Consider the following 19,570-nt stretch of genomic DNA (forward strand, 5'->3'; position numbering starts at 1 on the left):
TGACTCACAGTCCTGTTCATATTGAGCACTATTGGGGTCAGTCAGAGTCAGAAGATGAGATGAGTTGGAAGTGATATCAGCACGCCCCGCGCGATGTGAATCTTGCATGACTTCCGACGAGCCCTTTGACGTTCATCCGTTGAAGGACGTGTGCAAGATGTTTGTCTGCCTTGCATCTCAAGGAATTCCGTTCCCTATGTCTAGCTCCACATACACAACTCAGCTGTCCTTTTAGAGTAGATTGTGACAGGATTGGTTTGGCCAGCGTGAGCAACCCAAGGATCCCTGTTCTGCTCATGAGGAACCTCAAACGTCCGTGGATCCGGGCAAATGTCTGTACCTTGCTACGTGGAGTACGTCGAGAGCCCCAATGATTGATGCAGACGTTCAGGACAGTCGACTTTCATGTGAGGATCAGACTGCTTCATGAGGTGCCGAGGAGTATCGACAAAAGGCATTTCAGAGTCGCAGTGAGGCAAAATGATTCCGAAGCAGTGGCAGAAAGGGGGCATTTGATATACAATGTTACATTCACCCTGCAGAGCCCTGCTGGTGTCCTCGATGACCAACTTATGTCGATCCAACGCTAAGCTCCTGAACAGATCTGCATGGTCACGCTCACGTAACCGAGCAGACGGCTGAGATCAAGGATTGGGAAGTCCTCATATCACGAACTAGCATCTTCGTGCAGTAAGACATACTCCCTGGAAGATGTGCCGAATTTGATGACTTGTTCAAGTGTCAGCAATCCCTCGCGCGTCACAGAGACTTGATGCTCTCACCATCGCTATTCCTCAGCTCGTAGTATCGCGATTTGGGAATCTCCTGATCATTGACGTGGGTGCCGTTGGTGGAATCGAGATCGATAATGAACGGTCTGTGATCACAGATCAGACACGGTATTTGAAAGCGAAATACAAGACCCACTTGACAGACGACGTGACGTCCCCATACTCATTCTTTTCGGTGATCTGTCGGAACTGAATCGCTGCATGCTGCTTCGAGCAAGAAGGATGGGAAATGGGAATGTCGGTGACCTGGAAGAGATGGAGCAATCAGCCATGTAGGATGCGGAGGTAATGCAGCAACTGCTCACCACTTGATCCCGACCGACAAGGTAAGCAGACTGTCGGTAGATGTGTATCAGGTCTGCAAAGAGGAGTCAGGTGGCTCATCTGACTGCGATACGACACGGACCTAGCTGCTCCTTGCCTTTGAACACATATAACCGCCAATTCTTCAAAGGCTTCCTTGCTTCTGGAGGTTCGTTGTATTTCAGCTCAACGCCTTTAACAGTGTTGGTCTCTTTGGCCAAAAGCCCAGAATTGCTGAAGTTTGGTTTGGAAGCCTCGATCAAGGCTTTCTCTTTATCCTGAAAGCGAGACCTTGTCAGTCATGTCTTCGTTTATTCATAGGCGGCGCTCACCTCGCCTGTGGCTTCAAGTTCATACTTGCTCCTATCTGATGCTCTTTCCCTCTCTCTGTCTTGTGCTGTGTAGTCTCCATCTCGCCGTCTCGAACCTCCATTCCTGTCTCCGTAGCCATTATCCCTCGGTCTTGACCTGTCCCCGTACCCATCATCTCGAGATCTTCCGTGACGGTGACCCGGATCTCTACCACTCCTGCTATCTTCATAGCTTCCTCTTGAATGATTGCCGTATCCAGCGTCTCTGAATTCTCCAGAACCTCCTCCACTTCGCCTTGGCTCCCTATCGCGAGAATCCTTCACATAGTGTCCTGGTGATCTGTTTCTAGAAGATGATCTGCCTCCACCCTGATGCTCGAAATTGCGCTGAGGTGGGGACGCTGAACGGCGTGCACGTCGGCGAGGGGGTGAAGCATCGCGATCCATCGTGACCCTGAACTGTGTGCGTTCGCGCAGTGGGATATGAGGAGGAAGCCTAGGAGATCAGTTCAGGATTGGATGGACGTTGGATATTTCTCTCAAATTGATTTTCGGAAATCTCAAAATACAAAATCACCAGATCACCAGATCACCTAGAGGAACATTGGACCTTTCACTCCAGCTCTGGAAGAATTCACCTCAGGACCTCTAGAGGGGCCAATATACGCGCTGGAGGTCTGCTTCAAGCGATCACTTTAACAAATCAGTCACTGTTCCTCCCGGCCGGTAAGACATCGCTCAAGCCATGTCCACCTCGTCCACCTCAACACGCGACGAAGTGATTCAGCTCCGGACCGAACTGGAGTATTCTGCGTTTCTCAACAAAGGCGTACTACAGACGAATGCAGAACATAAAGTGAGGATCGCAGAGCTAGAATCGGAAAATCAATCTCTCCGACGATCCGAAAAACAGCTCAGTAGAGTGGAGGATGAATTGGAGGATGCTCAAAAGGCTTTGAAGGAGTGGGAATCAGCCGCCATGACATGGGAACGGGATCGTCAGAAACTGAAAGAAGCGCTCAAAGTCGCCAAGCAAGCTGCTGAAGTTCTCGAAGCGGAGAAACTGGACTGGATCAATCGATTTGCCAATCTCAGCGAAGCTTTTGCAGCTTTCATAGATAACATAGACAAGGCACGCCAGGAAGCAGCTAGCATTCAAGCGGGCTCATCGCGTCGTCAGACCGTGAGGTTGACCATCCACAACGCTAAGACTGATACGTTTTCAGGTTGTCCGAGCAGCTTCCGTCAAAGCTGGACGCGTGCAGTCTCCTAGATCTCCGTCAGCTCCTGCAGCGGTCTCCTCATCGGCGACACGGAGGGTCAAGCGGCTCCGATTGACCTCGTCGGCCGAAGATGATCGGGAGCCCTCGCCAGTCAAGAGACCCAACCTTCGGCCTCAAGAGGTCATAGCAAGTCCAAGAATGACAACGCGACAGAACGATGCAACTCCCAGGAGAAAAGCGCAGGATGCTCAGATGGAGAAGCATTCGTCAGGATCACGAGCGAAACCGACAGCCAATCCAAACCCTAGTTCGAGGCTGAATACCCGTTCACATGGAGAGACCTCTTCGAGTCGTGTCCGTACCGAGAGGTCATACAGAAACATAGATGACATCGAGATCAAGATCAAGGATGAGCCTGGTAGTCCCGGGCTAGATGACTCAGAAGACGGTGAGCCCGGCTTACACTCGAAATCGTCGCTCCAGACTCTGATCAACATCATTGTCCAGATCCGCTAGCGATGAGCGAATTTGATGAGTAGCCTGAACAGAGAGATTTGGCGTTTACGCGGAAGATGAGTTGTATAGTGCTTTCTTGGGTTGGAAGTCATGCATGTACATGCAAGTCGATCACTTGTTGGGATATGAATAATCACCTCGGGCGAATCTGACCCTTTTACCCTCTCCAAGACTACGATATGGCATCATCCACACCGCAGCGACATCTTCCGCCTTTTCGCCCGCGGATGAATCTTGATCGTCCGTTGGTGTCGGTCTCAAAGTCTCGTAGTCTCCTTGAACCCATCCCCTAATTCGCCAACGATTCTGGAAGAAGACATCTCGAAGGACGATATTACCCATCATCAATGTCGTCATGCCCTCCTTGGCACCTTGTGCCAATGAGATCAGAGACACGATAGGAAAGGGCACGGAAAGGCTCGCGACCTTCGGCACAGGTAAACGATTGGGTTTGAGAAAGTTCGGTAGTCGCGCAGGGTCACCTGTGGATTTGTAGCTATCGTAGTCGGCCAAAAACATCGATGCAGCGCAATGCAAGGAACGATGAAAGGACGACGATTGTGCTTCAGAGGGCGATCGTGTAGATCTAGGCGGATCGGTGGTCGGCATGTCACGACCTATCGTTCGGACCCGCATCCCATGGAGTACGCCCTCCTTCCTCTCATACCTGGATCCTTGGAAAAAGTCTCCGTCCTCCTGCCCAAGAAGACGCCTCAACCGTCTTTGTTCCATACCTTCTCCGACGAGCTTCTCACTACCCAGGGCCTCCTGTGCATATGTGATAGCCTCTGGAGTGGCCCAAAACTCGATCTTGGCAGGTCGACCCGTCCTTGTCGCATACTCATCTGCCGCGGCTCGAAGGCCATCCCGGAGCTCTTCAATGAGGGACGAGTCCATCTCTTCCAGCACATTCCGGACCAGTTCTCGGCTGTTCTGACTCTGCATCTCGTCTGTTGTCCAATCGTCATCAAGGTCTCGATCTTGGTTGGGAGATGCTTCAAGCTGGTCCCGACCTCTTCCGTTGGCTTGCAAGGCATGAGCAGGTCGGTAAAACCTTTTCTTCGCCTCGCTTTTGTCGGCAGGCAAAGGGTGATGTAACAAATCACTGCAAAGACCCATAAGCGACGTTGGATCCAAATTGATCCGTAGAGAGGGTTTCATGTTCTCTTCAGCCACAAGGCGGTCACGGTAGCCTTTCAGTGCAAAGTTATGCACCTCTTCAAGAGTTCGATCCGATAGATCCCCAAAGACGAGATTGATCCCCCTATCGTATAGATCCTCAAATACTCGAGAGATGCGTTCGTCGTGATGATGCCGTGGGTCGTCTGAAATTCTCGACACTCGTATAGTCAACTTCGGTATCGGCGCGCCGGGTGTTCTGTCTGTGTTCTGCGCCAATTCGAGAAGACTCTCCGCCAGTGCAGTCAAGGAATTGGTGGGAAGATCAGCCCTTGCTTGAGATCCATGTGCCGATGTTGAACTGGACGGTCCACTATCGGAATCACTGTCCTCGAAATCAGAGTTGATATAAGAATCGTATTCTCGGAACTCTGCGAGGAGCTGTGACTCCTTCTTTCTAACAGTGTGACTAGTTAGTAGCACACTGGTAGATGGTGAAGGCTAGACATACGAGTAGAACTTGATCCATTCTTTGCCTCCCCTAGCGATTATATCGACGAACCCTTCCTTGCTCTTGCCTTTGCCCTTGACGTCTTCATTCTTGACAGAGGCTCGAGTCGAGGATAATTTGCCAGGTGATAGGGGTATCCGGATACCAGCAAGAGGAGGACGAGACAGTAAGACCTGTTTCCACATAGCCACCTGCGTCAAGACATTGGGCAGTGGATCGTCAGAGACCGGAATCTGTTCTCGAGCGAGCTGTAGATTTTGTCAGCTGGGCAGAGTCCAGCGGTCTGCCCACCTGGTCCAAGGATACCGCCTGGTCTTCTACGCTCTGAATAAAGCGTCTGAGTCCGAGGACCTCATCTTGTGACCATGCACCCTTGGCATTTTGATCGATGATAGGTGCTCTGAATAGGAATGCAGCGTGAGGAAATGAGTGGATGGAGTCGATCAGCGAGTTGATGGCCGAGCGAGCTTTCAACAAATTGTCTGTCCAATCTGTATCTGACTTGGGCATTGAACACCCTAGAGTCCTCAATGGGCTGCCGAGCTTGCCTCGAAGAAGATACAGCAGTAAGGTATGTTATGGCAGGGGCGTTATGTGCGTTAATATTCTCATTTCAGCCGATCGAAATCTCCCAGTCCGACCGAAATCTTGTTCCTGGCGTTGCGCACAAGCACTGGATCTATGCAAGGGAAAATCATGAAGAGTGTCGGGAGACGCAAATGTGAAGGGGGCTAGGCGCTACAAGAGGAACGAAGAACAGTGCAATGAGAACGACGAGACGTCGAATATTATCATATGTCAACCGAAAACTCCCAACGACGCTGCACCAGTGAGCCAGGCCAAATGGATGGATGACAGTGAAACGCTCACCTCGAGATATCCTTTCAGAGTATCGTCCATCAGAATGTCATGCCGTTTCTGCACATATGCCTACACATTGTCAGCTCCGGAGACACAGCACAGCAATGCCTTTCACTCACCGACTGATTCGTGATATCTGCACGGAGCTTTGAGATGGAATCCGGTTCAGGATTCTGCTCCAAAAGATACCCGAGGTTCTCGACTGCCCTCTCAAGATCTCGCTGATTGTCCTCAAACAGCTCGGTCTGGTTGTTCCGCTTCAAGCTGAACGAGTTCGTCAGCCTCCTTCGGAAGAGGTCAGGCACGGGCTCACTAAAACGCCATGCAGTAGGACCACTTGAGCGTGATTCGAGCGCGAATCACCGTGTCCACAGCTTGTTTGGCAAATTGGACTTCGATCCAAGAAAGGTTTCCAGACTGTTGCATCGCTTCCATCTTCTTTTCGGTGTTCTTGTAGAAGTCTGCATCGAGCTTGGCCGAGAGCTCGTGGTTGGCCCATCGGTTGAAGTACTGGGAAGGACATCAGACGGCAGCCCTTACGTCGAAAGAGACTATGCTCACGTGCAAGTATCTCTCCAGACTCGCTCTACTCTTAGCCTGAGAATCTCGAGCGTCCATGCCACTCTTCTCATCGTATCGGTTGCACTGGTACCAAGCTGTTCCGTGCTCAGACCAGGGGCCCATACAGACCCAGCAGAATTCCCACTTGCACTTTTTGCATGTCATGTGGCTGGAGCGGGTCAGCAGTGGGATGAAGCTTTCGCGCCGCACTCACTTGCACCCTCCGTTCTTCTCGATTGTCGACTGACACTTGATGCACTCCTTAGTATTGGCCTGAAGCCAGTTGGCTGTTTCAGAATCATCGGCACACTTCTTTTGCCACAGCTTGACGAGCTTGCACAAGACCGGTCGATGACTCGCTGCAAAACCGCAGCTGTATGCTTGTCAGTCGATCGTTGCTCGGCAAAGACATGTGATTGGCCTACCCGAAGCACAGCTCGTTACCGCAGCCACACGTGACGGTCGGTACGATCTGATTCAACATCCTTGGTGGTGCTTGGCTACACTCGATGACATTTTCACATCCTGGATGAGGACACCATCTCAAAGTCGCTGTATCGGATACAAACGCTTCGTTCAGCAGTTTTCGATATCTGGAACGAAAGTCAGCTTTCGTTTGATCCGCCCACAAATCTTGACTGACCTCTGCGACGTGTCTGGATCCACCAATTGATCGATCAAAGACCCTTTGACAATCCTGTGACAGCCGTTCTCCATACACTGGATCTTTGCACTTTCGCCATCCGTCCTGATCTTGCCAACAACATATTCAACCCAGCAATCCCTACAGAATCGATGACCACAACCGAGCGCAAGCGTCTTTGTCGACAGAGATGCAGCGGGATATTCGATGCAGCAGACTGGACATTCGAATGAAGTCTGAATTGAGACCGCCGAGCGCGAGCGCGTCGTTGCAGGCGTAGCGACACGCTTGGAGGATCGGGTGATTCGTGGGGGTGTCGAAGAGGAAGCGGTCGGGGGCAGAAGAGGTGAAGTGTGAGCTGATGGAGACGATGGAGGTGACAGGCCGGCATCGGTGAGTGCTTTGGAGGGGTCGTTGAAAAATTGCTCTTGGAGCTTTTCGGAGTTCCAACCGAAGTGACGGAGGAGAATGGCGGCAGTTGAGGCCTGAAAATGGCTTTAGCTTTGGAGCGACAAACAGAACTGGAGAGATTGCTCACATCGAGCTCTAGAACGGTCTGTATATTCGCAATCGCTTTCTTCTGCATGTCAATGACTTGGGAAAGGGTTTTGACATTGTAGGCCACGTCGTAGTCTTTCTTCACTGGTGCCTCTGCGTTTCTGTCAGATGATGGCTGCCAAAAGGCACTTCTCTACTCACGCTCTATAGTGGGACTGAGTGGGTCGAAGATTTCTGGTTCGGTATCGGGGTTGGAGACAGAGTCTGTCCCACGTCAGCAAGATCCTAGACTGATCGACGCGGGGCGCAAGGATGTAGCATGGATGGGGCACGTCAGGATAGACATAGAACTGATAGCGATGGACTCCATATCGTGGCACGATACAGTATCTCATTTGCGCAGGCGGATACTCACCTTGATCCATTTCGTCATCCTCAAATCCATCATCCTCGTATTCGAAATAGTCATTGGCGTCTTCATCTGATGACATGATGGGCGAGGTGGCGGTTGAAAGCGACGTAGAAGCAGTGTCGATCCGAGCTCAGACAAAGTCTTATTTTGACTGAAGACTCTTGAGCAACTGAGAAATGACTGACGGACGCTAAAGCCTAACACGAAGAACGGTCCTTTCCGAAGGTGGCGACGGCCGAGAAAATCAAGTAGGGATGAAGACCAAGCGAAGTCGGCGCTCGCTCATTAAGCCTATTGCGAAAAACCCGTGGATCAAGGTACCGTGAGTCTTATATTGATGTCAGACCCGCAGAGACAGGGTACGCAGAGAAAGATGCTGATCAACCGAAAAGGAGTTCGCGGATCAGATGAGATGATGGTGAATAGTGACGAAGAGAAGCTGCAGGTGGAAAACACGATTAGTCAATGGCGGCTAACTCCGCTGCTGGGTGACGGATCACGTGACGGCTTGCCCGTCCGCGATGTTCGGTTCAAAAGTCGGTGGTCGTTCTAGCACCCATACCGTCCGTCTATAATCATCTCGCCATGCTCAAGAACAAGCTGAAGGCAGCTGCGGAACTTACCGCAGGGTCGGTATCATACAGAATCAGTTCTGCTGCGGTCATGCGGGGTCGGGCGTTGCCCAGCGTTTCCCGTCATGCAGTCCAGCGATCCGTTTTTGCGTTGCCTGTGCAACTCAGGCGAGGGTATGCGACGGAAACTGCAGCTCCTCAAGCTGGACCTTCAACTGTGCCCGAGATACCAATGAAGGACACGTACGATATCGTGATCATTGGAGGCGGCAATGCAGGGCTTGCACTGGCTTGCGCGTTGCGTGAGTGTGAGTCACCGTAAAGGTGCTGACAACTAAGTGGACCAACCTTCGATCCGGGGAACCTCACGTATACTCCTGCTTGAGGGAGGCTCATTAGACCGAGTGAGAGGCTGGAAGGGAGATGGCGCCTGGGAGAATCGAGTCAGCAGTCTCACAGCTGAGAATGTCGCTTGGCTGGACAGTAAGCAGGGCTCTGGATTGCTATGACATTTGGCTGACGCTCATGCATCAGGAATCGGTGTTTGGCAATACATAGCCAAAGATAGGACTTGTCCAGTGAACGAAATGGTCGTAAGTGGCAAACGCAATACAGACTCGACCTAGAGCCTCCTGACCCGTCTTAGATCTGGTCGAACCCTACGCCGGGACAGACACCGTCCATCCATTTCCCTCCTCTCGGTTATCCCATGGCTCATATGACGGAGAACACCAACCTTCAGCGAGCGCTACTCCGTCGGATAGACGAGGCTGGAAAAGGTATCGTGGACATCAGAGAGGGATCAAGAGTCGGTGAAATGCGTCTTGGCGAAGGTGAACGATGGATCGGATTGCAAGTGGGAGATTCTTGGGTCAGGGGATCTGTCGTGGTAGGCAGCAATTGACTTCCCTGGTGACAGAATAGAACTGATTTCATTCCGTCCCGTCAGGTCGGCGCAGATGGCTTTAATTCACCAGTCAGGAAATTCTCTGCCATAGAATCCTACGGACACGCGTATCCGACCCATGCCATCGTAGCCACTCTCGAGCACCCTCCATCCTCTGTTTACCCCAATAATACAGCATTCCAACGATTTCTTCCAACCGGTCCCATTGCCTTCCTACCTCTCTCAGCGACCGCTTCGACTTTGGTCTGGTCCACTCATCCCACTCATGCCGCAGCCTATAGACGTCTATCGCCCGAAGCTTTGACTCACATGGTTAACGCCGGGTACACGATGCAGGAGAGGCCATTGTCAGATTTGAACGAGAAAATTTTGTCTGCAGACGCATCGGGCAGTCCACTGGATTGCGAGACTATCAAGGGGCTCATCTCCACCATCAATATCTCGGGTGGATCTTTGACATCTGAAGAGGTCATCTTGCCACCTGCTGTTCAAGCCATCCCCGCCAAATCCATCGCCTCCTTCCCTTTGCGACTCTCCCACGCCGACGAATATATCGGCAATCGTACGGTCCTAGTGGGGGATGCGGCGCATACAACTCATCCACTCGCTGGTCAAGGTCTGAATATGGGTTTGGCAGACGTTCGAGTCTTGTCGGAAGTTTGGGAACAAGTCAAGCGAAAAGGCGGCGATATAGGATCAAAGATTGATTGTGCTGAATATCCTAAACAACGGTATCCCGCCAATCAGTTATTATTGACCACGACCGATACACTACACCACGTATTCGCCAGTCGATCAGGTCCGATCAATTGGGCTAGAGGAGTCGGGTTAGATGTGATCAACGAGATTGGGCCCTTGAAAAAGGCTCTCATGGAGAATGCTGGGGCTTTGCCGCCCAGAGCAGCACCAACTCAACACAACGGGTGGGGCGCAACGGCTGCAACTGGTCTGGAAGGATGGATCGGACTCAAGGGTGCAGTAGCGGCGGGGTTAGGCCTTCTTGGAGATACCCTGAGGCGGACAGCAAAATAAGCATCCTCGTCATGATGTATAATTCGTGCATTTTCTCCAGCTAGCTACCCTAACATTGGAAACCCCGGAAGCTTGATCGTTCGTACTCTGACACAGATTGAACCCAGCCGAGGGTATATGGCATCGATAAATAGATGTTTCACGTCTCTCCTCAAATTTCGGTCCCTGCACAGTCGCATGAGCCGATTGTGCAGACAATCCCTCGCAAGTACTCACAGGTCATCCTTTGTTTCTCACCCAGCGGGGTGTCATTGTCATCCGCAAATGGATCACCAAATGGATCGTTGGAGTCCAATAATCCCTTCTTGGCGTGTGTGCCATCATCCGCAAGCGATCGATAGTGATTCGCTTGTCCTGAGCTCTTGGCGTGTGAAGGGCCAGCCGCCATCGAAGGTCTTCTGGAACGCGACGCACGCCACTCGTCGTCAGAAGAGTTGTAATCGTAGTCAGAGTAATCAGACAATCTGCAGGAATCCCACTAGTCAGTCACGAAAAAGGGGCGGGACGGGACGATCGCTACTCACCCTCCGCCCTGCGAGTCGTAGTCCGAGTCTGGGTGAAGAGGCTGAGGCAATCTCGCCGAAGCCTTGTCCTTTGAGATACTGCCAAAGTCTAGGTCGTCGAGATCGGGGTGTCCTCGAGTAGGCGCCTGAGCCATGGAAGCTTGACGGACCAATCGGCGCTGTTCTCTCTTGGCCGACTCTCTCTTCTGACGCTCTTGCATTCGTTGGAGTTCTCCAGTCCTGTCCGCTTCAAGTTTCTGTGCCTCCAACCGCTTCTGGAGATTGTCAATGTCCTTCTTGTCGGCCGGAGGAGCCTCTTCGTCCGAGTCAGAGTCCAAAAGTGCGGGTTTGGAGAGCTAGAATAGGGTCAGGTTGGATCGTTTTCTCTTGCTACCTACTTTGTCATACAATTGGATGGCTTCAACAATCTTTTCATTCGCGTCGATCAAGGTCCCGACAAATTCTTCATCGGTGACAAGCTGAATGTATCGAACGATGATACGACGAGCAGCCTTGGCCTTGTCCAGATTCTCCTGGACTCGAGGGGATTCTCGAACGTTTTCGAATTCTCGATTGAGATGCTGACTTTGTCAGCGGATTCTGCTTCGCCTAAACTCACCCTGCACGAGTTGACAAGATTGTTGGCCGTCTGAATGGCATTCGCAACCGCGACCAAAACTTGTGGCTTCTCCTTTTGAAAGTCAAATTTGGGTCGCTTCGGCTGAGCAGCAGCTGGAGCTTGAGCCGGCTGTCTCTTAGCCTTCAACATCTCCTCCCTGGCCTTTCGTCTCCTCTCGGCCTCTTGCTCTGCCTCCCGCTGTCGTCGCATGTTCAGAGCCTCCATCTCCGACTTTCGTCTGATTTCTCGCTCTCGCCGCTCGAGTTCAGCCTCTCGATGTTCCAGTGCAATTCTCGCTTCTCGTTGGCGCTTTCGCTCTTCTGCATCGGCCTTGGCTGCGGCCAAGTCGGCGTATGTGTCTGGTCCTCGCTTGCCGGGAGCAGGTGCCCAATCGTGACTGAAGAGGGAGTCATAGTCGTTGAATCCACCCTCTGGGCCCCTGCTTGGTCGTCCAGCGTCGATGGAGGCTCGAGGGGATGCGGTGGTAGCACTTGAGTGTACAGCCGTGGGCTGTGTAGGAGATGCTCAGAGAGGAGACATGAACACAACGCAGTGACTCACTTTGCGGACCGTGGGTCCCCCACCGCCATACTGGCTATAGAGCCTGGCTACATGCTGCATTCGGGGCTCATCCTGGTGGAGATGAGCGACCACCGACTGAATGAAGCGTCCGACTGACCTTGTACTGAATAGCCCAGGCGTGAAATACGAGGAAGAGCCTCTTCTTGACGTTGGGATCGAGCAAGGCCTGGAGGATAGATCAGTTGATGCTCAGGGCTAGAACAACAGTGACTCACATCCTGTGCCATGTCCTTCAATCTAGTAACGATTTCGGGATTCGCCCAATTCAATTTGAATCCCTTTCCAGCATTCTCAGTCAGAGCTCTCAGGATAACGAGAGCTCGGAGTTGTCGATGGACATTGCCGTACTTGAGCTTCTTTCGAATGGCTCGTGCTCCTTCCTGTGTATATGGGCAGGGACCAATAATCAGACATTGAATCTATCATCGATCAAGCTGTGGCTCACCGTCGTACCCGATGCACCTTGAATATTGATGCTTTCTACCAATTCCGGCACACCATCCAATGACAATTCCTCGTACCTGTCCGACGTCAAGACTTCGACCCAGTCCGTGATGGACGAATGAGGTTTGCCTTCGTTCAAAGCATCAAAGAGCTTGATACCGCTTTTGATATATCCACCGGCGTTGGACATGGTTATGCGAGGATGATTGCGAGATCTAACAAGTCGCTTGTCGGGAGGTTTAAAGATAGATCAGATGGAGGGAATGCGGGTGTCCCGAGTCTCAAGATGATGAGAGAGAACGTGGGCTGTAAGACGATTCTACGGGCCAGTATTGGAGTCTACTGCCAATCAGAGTACCTCACACACTGCTTGGCCGTGTTGAGAGCGAGATATGGATGAGAGTGAGAACGAAGAAGCAAAGAGAAGAAGAAGAAGAAAGGGGACGCCGGCCAATTCGATGATGATGATGATGTCAGTTAATAAAAGAGGGCGGCCCCGGGGAAAAGAAGCAAAACGGAATCAAATTTCGACAAGCTGCCACGGCGCCAAATAGGTTTCAATCTGGACATATAGCTCACTGGACTGTAAGCTAAGCTATGGCTGATCGACAACGAGGAGTTCAAATACACAGACCAATCATCTATGGATCTCATGCGCGTCTGCTCACTGATGCAGAGCGTGAACTGTCGACACAAGGTCGTGAGTCACCACCCTGCAGGAATCGCGCAGAACCCAAGGTGCTGATATGCCATGTTTCTTTGTTTTCTTTGGATCCAGATACACACCGTTGGACAGTCTTTCTCACTTCTGCAGCTTCTCCACCGCCGAAAGCTGGTGTCGAAGATGATTTCCTTCCTGGAGGCGCCGACGATCTGAGCTACTTGATCAAGAAAGTCACGTTTAAATTACACGAAACGTATCCGAATCCCTCACGAGGTGAGTCGAAAGACTCACAAGTCGCTTGCTTGCTGGCTGGCTGGCTGTACTCACACACACCCTCTCTAGTACTCGATAAACCACCCTATGTCGTCTCAGAGACTGGATGGGGTGAATTTGTCATTCAAATAAGAATACAATTCGTCAATGAAGCTGCAGAGAAGCCGATGATTTTCCAACATGGACTCAAATTACATCACTGGGGAAAGCCCATTGAGGATATGACGACGACAGAGGGCTCGGTAAGCGTCGCAACAGGCGTGATCAATGGATCAAGTACGCCGTCTGCTGCAGGTGGTGTCGTCACTGGCTCAGTTCCACCATTGTCTGGTGCGGAAAAGAAGGATGGGGAAGCAGACTCAGAAGTCAAAGCGGAGACATCTACACCTAGACCAGACATCGTCATGGGAGAAGACGAGGACACAAAGGCGGATCCAGAAACTTCGGCAGAAGCTAGCGGATCTCAGCCTCCGCCTTCTGCTGCTGAAACACATCACACGCGAGCTCATACCCACGCTCAAGTCATTGCGGAACAACGGGTGTCAGCAGCTGCCAAATGGCCAGTCCTCGCCTGGCAATATGACGAGTTGGTCTTCTCCGATCCACCTCTGGCTTTTTACAACTTGCTGAACGAGCATCCACCGACAAAGCTACCTGCGAAGAATAGGAGACCAAGAGATCAGAGGGAACAATTTGAGTCAAAGAAGAAGGCAAAGACAAAAAACGCAATAGCATCTAGCAGCCGGCAAGCGACCGTCGAGCCGGTTTCCACTCCAGCGACACAGGCCGTTGGGACACCAGCGGCCGATGCTTCAGGGGCGAACGGTGCCGCTGCTCCAGCTCGTACGGAAAGGCAGCAGAGCTCTGCGGCGACACCGGCGCCGACATCGGCAATTGTGGGCATACCTGGCGAATTTGGGAGTGCAGATGTTCCATTAGAGTTCACAACGGAAATGGAGAAGGCAGAGTGGAACAAGCTGCATACAACACGGACGAAGATCATCGACGAGATGGACAGGTGGCGGTGAGCTGTCACGATAGTTCATCTCTTTGGCGCCACTGACTTCTCATGCCTCAGGTCCAAACTTATAGAGCACGAGAAGGAGCTAGCGAAGCTCAAAGAAGAAATGACATCCGCGGGCTGAAGGGAGAAGCCGTCTATGCATGTACTGTAGTACTACAGAGATATATTCGCTACACATGACCTATTCTTTCCAGGGATAATCGAGCTTGGGCTCTCGTTTCAATCGCCACAGCTTCTTCCTGATGTGATGGATCCGTCAGCAGGATTCCGCAGCATTCGGTTCACAGGCCAGAAACATACTTCTTCTTAGTCACCACATGCTCGGCAAAGACTTCTACAGCGTACTGTTTCTTGAAATCTCGAATGAACTGTGGGTCCCTGGGCTTGCGTGTCAGATATTGTAGAACTTATATAGCTCAGCACATACCACAACTCTGAGGCGATTCCAAGGTCCTTGCAACATCTCATTAAAGCATTAGATTTGGCAGCCTCGGTTGCTGTGGGGACACCGATAGCCTCATACAGCTGTTGTTCACCACGAGCGATGGCAGCAATTCTGAGAACGTCATCAGCATGCTGTCCTCCCGATCACATCCTCAGCCCACTGACCTGCCCATACAGACCAAGGCCCACTCTCGAGAGACGAGCTTGTCACTGACATTGGTCTGTCCCCTAGGCACCATGCCCCATCCTCCTGGCCCAAAGGCCTGATTCAAGACTCGTCGGTACTTGATTTCGGGCAAGTAGATCATGCCATCTACAGGGATTTGAGCACCGTTCAGAACGTACTGTTTGATAGATCTCAGGCTCACCTGGCTTGATCTCAATATCCGAAGGGTTCAAAGGCTTGAGCAGCCTGTCGATGGTTTCTCTAGGGTATGCAGCGCTTCCGATACCGGAAAAACTGGTCGTCCAGTCGGTGCCGTTGTCCGAATGAACTTCAGGCAAGGGGTCCGAGTTCTCGCCAGGTACAGTCTTCAAGGGAGGACTGACTTGGCCATTGGAATGTGTAGACTTTGAGGCTGAAGAGGACGGTCGAGATGGTGCGAATTCATCCATCACGCTCTCAAAGTCATCTCGAGCAGATGAAGCAGACTGAGCAGTGGCTGAAGGGTTCGTGGCTGGCTTCGCAGCTGGTGCGGCGCGAACAGCAGTGGCTGCGAATGGATCTGGAGAGACATGGAAGGATCTCCTCAAGGAATTCAGTTGAGCCAAACGGCGGGCGCTGATCCTGGAGATGGAGGATGCCATGATGATGACAGAGGTCGAGGATCAATGTTCAGTGGGATGGTTGATTGGATTCTAAAATGATTGTACGAATTCCGAAAGCGGAATCAAAGTCTCGCGATCGAAGAGCCAGCCAAGTGGCAAAAACTGCAAGGTGCCACCTTGTTGGTCGTGGTTGGTCGCTGTGTAGCGAGTGTGCAGCTCGGCCAATGTCCATGATAGAAACTTGAAGGCATGGAGACATCTCTGAGTAAACAATGTTCTGCATCGTGATCGAAGAGCTTGCCCTAAACCATCTGGCTTTCTGCTGAAATCGATCCTACGGCACCTGCCTAAAGCCACAGCGGGCCAATTGCACTTGAGGGGTGCAGAATCATCCGTCCTCTTCGGCCATCCAGCCCTTCCCGATCCTATAGCAGGCATGGGATTCGAGAATGGACCGATCGCCTCGTTTGGTATCAGACCGTCGCGGTCTTCGGGCATGTCCTCTTCAGCCGCCGGACTCTGCGTTTCCGTCGGAAATGATAAACGTTCATATCGCTTCGGCTGTGATCACTTCGGTCATTGAACTACAATGCAAAGCATATATAAAGGGATGGGCTCAATGACAACCTTGAATCCTAACATCGCATAGAGCTCAGGTCAGGACGCAGTCTACCTACTGCCTCACTCTATAGAGGCTTGATCTACAAGCTTGGTGAATTGCAGGAGCGACGCGATTCTCGCTCACACTGCTGACATCTCGTTGTCAGCGATCGTCATACCACCCTCCACGATACAATGACCCAATCTCTCTTGTTCTTGGTACTCGGAGCCACAGGAGGTACTGGCAAGCATTTTGTCACGCAGTGTCTTCGTGATGGACATCGCGTCAGAGCCCTCGTCAGGACACCATCAAAATTGCCCTCCGAAGCCGCCGATAAGATCGAAGTCGTTCAAGGATCCATCACGGACAATGTGGATACCGACGCACTCGTCAAAGGGGTCGACTATGTTGTCGCCATGCTCGGAGATAAAGAAACACAACAAACGAGAAAAGTCTGCTTGGAATTCGTCCAGAAACTTGTCCCTTCGATGCGCGAGAACGGAGTCAAACGATTCCTATTCCAGGCCGGTGGTCTCAGTCGACCATACGGGGGATCGCTCACCCCTCTTCTTTGGTTTCTACGATACACGCTGGCATATGCGGGAGGGTTCCACGGACAACATTTGGACAATGAAGCTGTGATGGAATACCTCTCAACCCAAGCAATGGATATCGAATGGATCGTCCATCGTGCTGGGATCGGCTCCGACGGTCCTTCCAAGGGCAAGCTTGCCCGATCGCCTTCCACTTTCAGTATCGGGACGCACGTGGACTGTGCAACTTACAGCTTCGACTTGGTTCAGGATGCCAGCGCGGTACATACGAGCGATTTCAGTCACTACGTCTAGATCGATAACAGATGATGAGGGCACGCACAATTTGTAGCATACATTTTCGCTTTCGGGCTCACACCAGCCTACAGATGCAGGACATGACTTTCTGTTACTCGGAGGCGGAGGGACAAGGCCAAAGCGACTGATCAGTATCAAAGATCCTCTCCGAACTTTGAATACCGCCGAGTTTTATGCAAGCTGAGACGGCAAAGACAGGTACTCGTGTCTGGACAGAGCATGTCCTCAGGCGGCATAACCTGCATAGCGTTGCGTGTAGCCTGATATGTGTCACAGCTCAGCAGAAACCCGCACTCCCTAGCAGCAGCCATCTAGACCACAGCCATCGCAGCCTGATGTGTCACAGCTGCACCCGCCGCAGCTCGAGTCCGGTGAATCGGTCGCCTGAGTGCCACCCGGTTGGGAAGACATCGGGGCACTTGGCTGGTACTGTCCGCGGTCTGGGTATCGCGACTACTCTTCACCTGGCTGTGTGTTAGTGGTCTGCTCAGAAGACATGATCGTCGAGGTCGAAGCGAAGGTGGTCTGTTCTAGTGCGTGAAGTTGGATTGTAATGCGAATGCTCCGGGAGTTTCGAGGGGCGGGAACGAAGGTCTGGGGGTATAAATACCCTGACATCAGCTGTCGTCGGGGACTTGGCCTCAGTGGCGTTACAAGGGAGCAACACGCTGTATTCTCACGCCTGCTGACATCAAAAGAAGATCAGGACGATAGCGGCATCTCACGGCAGAATGAGGAGGTGGACCTGGGGTATCTGACACGCCAAACGAGAGTGGCAGACTCCCCGGACCTCCATGAAACAACGCAGACCATACCATGCATAGCGCCTGGCAAAGTTGAAGAGAGACGTCACTCCTATGCTTCCCCCTGCGAACGACAGCAGGAGATCGCACAGTGATCCTTACAGCAGCGTACAACGCGATCTCCCACGAAGTAATAGGTGCTACCTGTCAAGATACCGCAAGTGCCAGAGCCCGCGCTGATTACCGTTATTTGACAGCAGGACAACGGTCCTTGAGTGGCCATCAGAGATCCACCTATGATACCCCCTACTGTGCCACACGCCACGAAGCCCGCACACACTGAATCAGCCCCGCAATCCACACTCCGGTTGTCGGTACTTCCCCCCAGATGTTGCTGAGCTAGCGTGGTGGCGGTCTCGGGATCGGTCGTCATGTCTGGATTTCGCTGGTAAACCGGATCAGGCGGCCTCACTCGCTGCCTCTCTGGGACTGCTGAGCCGTCGGTCCTGAGAGTAGACAATTCTATGTCGTTGGTATCCGTGGCTGGGCGGTCACCCAGCTGCAACGTAAGGTCGAAGTCTCTTCGAGCCTGCGTCCCATGCCTAGTTAGATCAGTTTGTCTGGCTTGTGTGTCCCAAGTCTGTGAGTCTTGCATTTGGTCAGTCTCGGACTGCATCGTAACTGTGACAAGCGAGAATATCGGTTTATGTGAGTCGTTTATGGCTTGAAGAAGTGTGGTTAGCTCTCTGCTCAACCTTTACGCATCATGTGTCTTGTATGAGCCGCATCTTTCACGGAAGTAGGCCTTCCTCTCACAGTCCGAAAGGACGGTGAATCACGGTATCCTGCGGCACCTTCGGAGGCGTGAGAAGTCACAGCGGACAAAGGGTATGTCAACGGGGGGACGCGGGGACGCCAGACGAACAAAGGCAAGTGGACTCGACACTACCGTTGTATGGCGCCTGCCGAAAAAAGAGCAGCAGACTCTAGAGCGTGGAAAGATCAAGGCCAATCTTGGATCAAAGGGGTTTGACTGTTTCAACCTATGGGTATTGGTAGCAACCCAAGATAAGCCTCTTCGTGACAGAATGCAATTCGCTTTCCGTACGTTGCAACTTCTTGGTGTGGTCGAAGTACTGGCCATGAGCAAAGCTCCATGCATTGTACCACCAGCCCATGGGGAGCCGAAAACGTTGTAATTCAGTGCTACGATTGACACTTATAGCAGGCGCAAGCCGTCAAACAGGAAACACATGTGGCTGCAGATAATATCCCCCCGCCTATCATACAGGTTTCCAGTCCGATGGCACCGTTCCACCATGCACCTAAGGCAGCGGCACCAGCGGTACAGCACACGCAACCTATCGCACTCAGTGCACAGTCCAACGATGAAGAGGTCCCGGAGTGTTCGTTGAGACGCGCACGAGAAGAAGCGGGTTCGACGTCTTGCAAGCTCGTTTGTGTCGCGAGCGTTTGCGTTTGCGTAGCGAGAGACATTGGCGCTTCGGTTGTGTATCCTTCATCCGCCTCCATAGCGGTGGTGCCTTCAACTTGCGTTCCTCGTGGTTGTGGTGGTGTAGTTCCCGAGTCAGTGGTCGTTGATAGCTCGGAGAGCTCTATTCCGTTACTGGATTCATTTCTGGAGAGATTTGACATGGCGATAGTGCAGGACTGAGGGGCTTATGCAGAAAGTTCTCTGGGTGAAGTAGAGGGTCATCCAGAATCTGGCCCTGGTCTTATTACAGATGTGATACAGATACAAATACGAGTCTCCATTGATTGTACGTCTTTTGA

The 19,570-nt window shown here is 52.0% G+C and overlaps 10 protein-coding genes across 10 annotated transcripts; 4 read left to right on the plus strand and 6 right to left on the minus strand.

Annotated features, from left to right (window-relative positions):
- Window positions 1-8: 8 nt before the first annotated feature.
- On the minus strand, window positions 9-440 carry BD324DRAFT_611554 (hypothetical protein). Its single transcript, XM_022014278.1, has one exon. The coding sequence runs from the start codon at window positions 296-298 to the stop codon at window positions 77-79; it is 222 nt and encodes a 73-aa protein (XP_021874299.1). The 5' UTR covers window positions 299-440; the 3' UTR covers window positions 9-76.
- A 64-nt stretch (window positions 441-504) lies between these two features.
- BD324DRAFT_611555 (SMAD/FHA domain-containing protein) lies at window positions 505-1,923 on the minus strand. The gene is made up of 6 exons (XM_022014279.1): window positions 1,427-1,923; window positions 1,198-1,372; window positions 1,097-1,149; window positions 928-1,037; window positions 783-877; window positions 505-729 (listed from the first exon to the last, which is right to left on the minus strand). The coding sequence occupies exons 1-6, from the start codon at window positions 1,850-1,852 to the stop codon at window positions 668-670; spliced, it is 921 nt and encodes a 306-aa protein (XP_021874300.1). The 5' UTR covers window positions 1,853-1,923; the 3' UTR covers window positions 505-667.
- Window positions 1,924-1,979: 56 nt separating this feature from the next.
- Window positions 1,980-2,970, plus strand: BD324DRAFT_12054 (hypothetical protein). Its single transcript, XM_022011956.1, has 2 exons — window positions 1,980-2,593; window positions 2,632-2,970. Exons 1-2 carry the CDS (start codon window positions 2,151-2,153, stop codon window positions 2,741-2,743), a joined length of 555 nt encoding a protein of 184 aa, XP_021874301.1. The 5' UTR covers window positions 1,980-2,150; the 3' UTR covers window positions 2,744-2,970.
- Window positions 2,971-3,135: 165 nt separating this feature from the next.
- Window positions 3,136-5,388, minus strand: BD324DRAFT_11941 (hypothetical protein). Its single transcript, XM_022011953.1, has 3 exons — window positions 5,066-5,388; window positions 4,775-5,022; window positions 3,136-4,720 (listed from the first exon to the last, which is right to left on the minus strand). The coding sequence occupies exons 1-3, from the start codon at window positions 5,282-5,284 to the stop codon at window positions 3,256-3,258; spliced, it is 1,932 nt and encodes a 643-aa protein (XP_021874302.1). The 5' UTR covers window positions 5,285-5,388; the 3' UTR covers window positions 3,136-3,255.
- A 177-nt stretch (window positions 5,389-5,565) lies between these two features.
- Window positions 5,566-7,828, minus strand: BD324DRAFT_640543 (hypothetical protein; the record flags this gene model as incomplete). Its single annotated transcript, XM_022017354.1, has 10 exons — window positions 5,566-5,595; window positions 5,645-5,704; window positions 5,755-5,899; window positions 5,949-6,145; window positions 6,197-6,365; window positions 6,411-6,569; window positions 6,622-6,789; window positions 6,840-7,324; window positions 7,378-7,490; window positions 7,753-7,828. 10 exons carry the CDS (start codon window positions 7,826-7,828, stop codon window positions 5,566-5,568), a joined length of 1,602 nt encoding a protein of 533 aa, XP_021874303.1.
- Window positions 7,829-8,553: 725 nt separating this feature from the next.
- BD324DRAFT_640544 (hypothetical protein) lies at window positions 8,554-10,260 on the plus strand (the record flags this gene model as incomplete). The annotated part of the gene is made up of 5 exons (XM_022017355.1): window positions 8,554-8,623; window positions 8,661-8,804; window positions 8,856-8,914; window positions 8,968-9,210; window positions 9,271-10,260. 5 exons carry the CDS (start codon window positions 8,554-8,556, stop codon window positions 10,258-10,260), a joined length of 1,506 nt encoding a protein of 501 aa, XP_021874304.1.
- Window positions 10,261-10,276: 16 nt separating this feature from the next.
- On the minus strand, window positions 10,277-12,854 carry BD324DRAFT_611568 (hypothetical protein). The gene is made up of 9 exons (XM_022014280.1): window positions 12,410-12,854; window positions 12,180-12,344; window positions 12,062-12,130; window positions 11,944-12,015; window positions 11,383-11,892; window positions 11,162-11,344; window positions 10,785-11,119; window positions 10,477-10,724; window positions 10,277-10,425 (listed from the first exon to the last, which is right to left on the minus strand). Exons 1-9 carry the CDS (start codon window positions 12,596-12,598, stop codon window positions 10,412-10,414), a joined length of 1,785 nt encoding a protein of 594 aa, XP_021874305.1. The 5' UTR covers window positions 12,599-12,854; the 3' UTR covers window positions 10,277-10,411.
- A 26-nt stretch (window positions 12,855-12,880) lies between these two features.
- Window positions 12,881-14,496, plus strand: BD324DRAFT_611572 (yeats family-domain-containing protein). The gene is made up of 4 exons (XM_022014281.1): window positions 12,881-13,108; window positions 13,187-13,345; window positions 13,415-14,369; window positions 14,424-14,496. Exons 1-4 carry the CDS (start codon window positions 13,006-13,008, stop codon window positions 14,488-14,490), a joined length of 1,284 nt encoding a protein of 427 aa, XP_021874306.1. The 5' UTR covers window positions 12,881-13,005; the 3' UTR covers window positions 14,491-14,496.
- Window positions 14,497-14,550: 54 nt separating this feature from the next.
- BD324DRAFT_575055 (mitochondrial genome maintenance MGM101-domain-containing protein) lies at window positions 14,551-15,428 on the minus strand (the record flags this gene model as incomplete). The annotated part of the gene is made up of 5 exons (XM_022013103.1): window positions 14,551-14,608; window positions 14,670-14,747; window positions 14,797-14,925; window positions 14,979-15,126; window positions 15,182-15,428. The coding sequence occupies 5 exons, from the start codon at window positions 15,426-15,428 to the stop codon at window positions 14,551-14,553; spliced, it is 660 nt and encodes a 219-aa protein (XP_021874307.1).
- Window positions 15,429-16,161: 733 nt separating this feature from the next.
- Window positions 16,162-17,348, plus strand: BD324DRAFT_611575 (NmrA family protein). The gene has a single exon (XM_022014282.1). It carries the CDS (start codon window positions 16,377-16,379, stop codon window positions 17,028-17,030), a length of 654 nt encoding a protein of 217 aa, XP_021874308.1. The 5' UTR covers window positions 16,162-16,376; the 3' UTR covers window positions 17,031-17,348.
- Window positions 17,349-19,570: the final 2,222 nt, after the last annotated feature.

The sequence above is a fragment of the Kockovaella imperatae genome (assembly GCF_002102565.1).
Source record: "Kockovaella imperatae strain NRRL Y-17943 chromosome Unknown BD324scaffold_1, whole genome shotgun sequence".
NCBI lineage: Eukaryota > Fungi > Basidiomycota > Tremellomycetes > Tremellales > Cuniculitremaceae > Kockovaella > Kockovaella imperatae.

What these genes read in the sequence shown, in the direction of transcription:
- BD324DRAFT_611554 (XM_022014278.1), bottom strand. Translation starts at nt 298, where the DNA reads ATGAGCAGAACAGGGATCCTTGGGTTGCTCACGCTGGCCAAACCAATC.
- BD324DRAFT_611555 (XM_022014279.1), bottom strand. Translation starts at nt 1,852, where the DNA reads ATGGATCGCGATGCTTCACCCCCTCGCCGACGTGCACGCCGTTCAGCG. An exon ending in CAAAGGCAAGGAGCAGCTAG is followed by an intron (nt 1,150 to 1,197) that starts GTCCGTGTCGTA and finishes TCCTCTTTGCAG; the next exon opens with ACCTGATACACATCTACCGA. An exon ending in GACGTCACGTCGTCTGTCAA is followed by an intron (nt 878 to 927) that starts GTGGGTCTTGTA and finishes CTGTGATCACAG; the next exon opens with ACCGTTCATTATCGATCTCG.
- BD324DRAFT_12054 (XM_022011956.1), top strand. Translation starts at nt 2,151, where the DNA reads ATGTCCACCTCGTCCACCTCAACACGCGACGAAGTGATTCAGCTCCGG. An exon ending in TCGCGTCGTCAGACCGTGAG is followed by an intron (nt 2,594 to 2,631) that starts GTTGACCATCCA and finishes ATACGTTTTCAG; the next exon opens with GTTGTCCGAGCAGCTTCCGT.
- BD324DRAFT_11941 (XM_022011953.1), bottom strand. Translation starts at nt 5,284, where the DNA reads ATGCCCAAGTCAGATACAGATTGGACAGACAATTTGTTGAAAGCTCGC. An exon ending in AGGCGGTATCCTTGGACCAG is followed by an intron (nt 5,023 to 5,065) that starts GTGGGCAGACCG and finishes CAAAATCTACAG; the next exon opens with CTCGCTCGAGAACAGATTCC. An exon ending in GAATGGATCAAGTTCTACTC is followed by an intron (nt 4,721 to 4,774) that starts GTATGTCTAGCC and finishes TCACACTGTTAG; the next exon opens with AAAGAAGGAGTCACAGCTCC.
- BD324DRAFT_611568 (XM_022014280.1), bottom strand. Translation starts at nt 12,598, where the DNA reads ATGTCCAACGCCGGTGGATATATCAAAAGCGGTATCAAGCTCTTTGAT. An exon ending in AAGGTGCATCGGGTACGACG is followed by an intron (nt 12,345 to 12,409) that starts GTGAGCCACAGC and finishes CCATATACACAG; the next exon opens with GAAGGAGCACGAGCCATTCG. An exon ending in CCATCCAATTGTATGACAAA is followed by an intron (nt 11,120 to 11,161) that starts GTAGGTAGCAAG and finishes ACCCTATTCTAG; the next exon opens with CTCTCCAAACCCGCACTTTT.
- BD324DRAFT_611572 (XM_022014281.1), top strand. Translation starts at nt 13,006, where the DNA reads ATGGCTGATCGACAACGAGGAGTTCAAATACACAGACCAATCATCTAT. An exon ending in GTATCCGAATCCCTCACGAG is followed by an intron (nt 13,346 to 13,414) that starts GTGAGTCGAAAG and finishes CACCCTCTCTAG; the next exon opens with TACTCGATAAACCACCCTAT. An exon ending in GACGAGATGGACAGGTGGCG is followed by an intron (nt 14,370 to 14,423) that starts GTGAGCTGTCAC and finishes CTCATGCCTCAG; the next exon opens with GTCCAAACTTATAGAGCACG.
- BD324DRAFT_611575 (XM_022014282.1), top strand. Translation starts at nt 16,377, where the DNA reads ATGACCCAATCTCTCTTGTTCTTGGTACTCGGAGCCACAGGAGGTACT.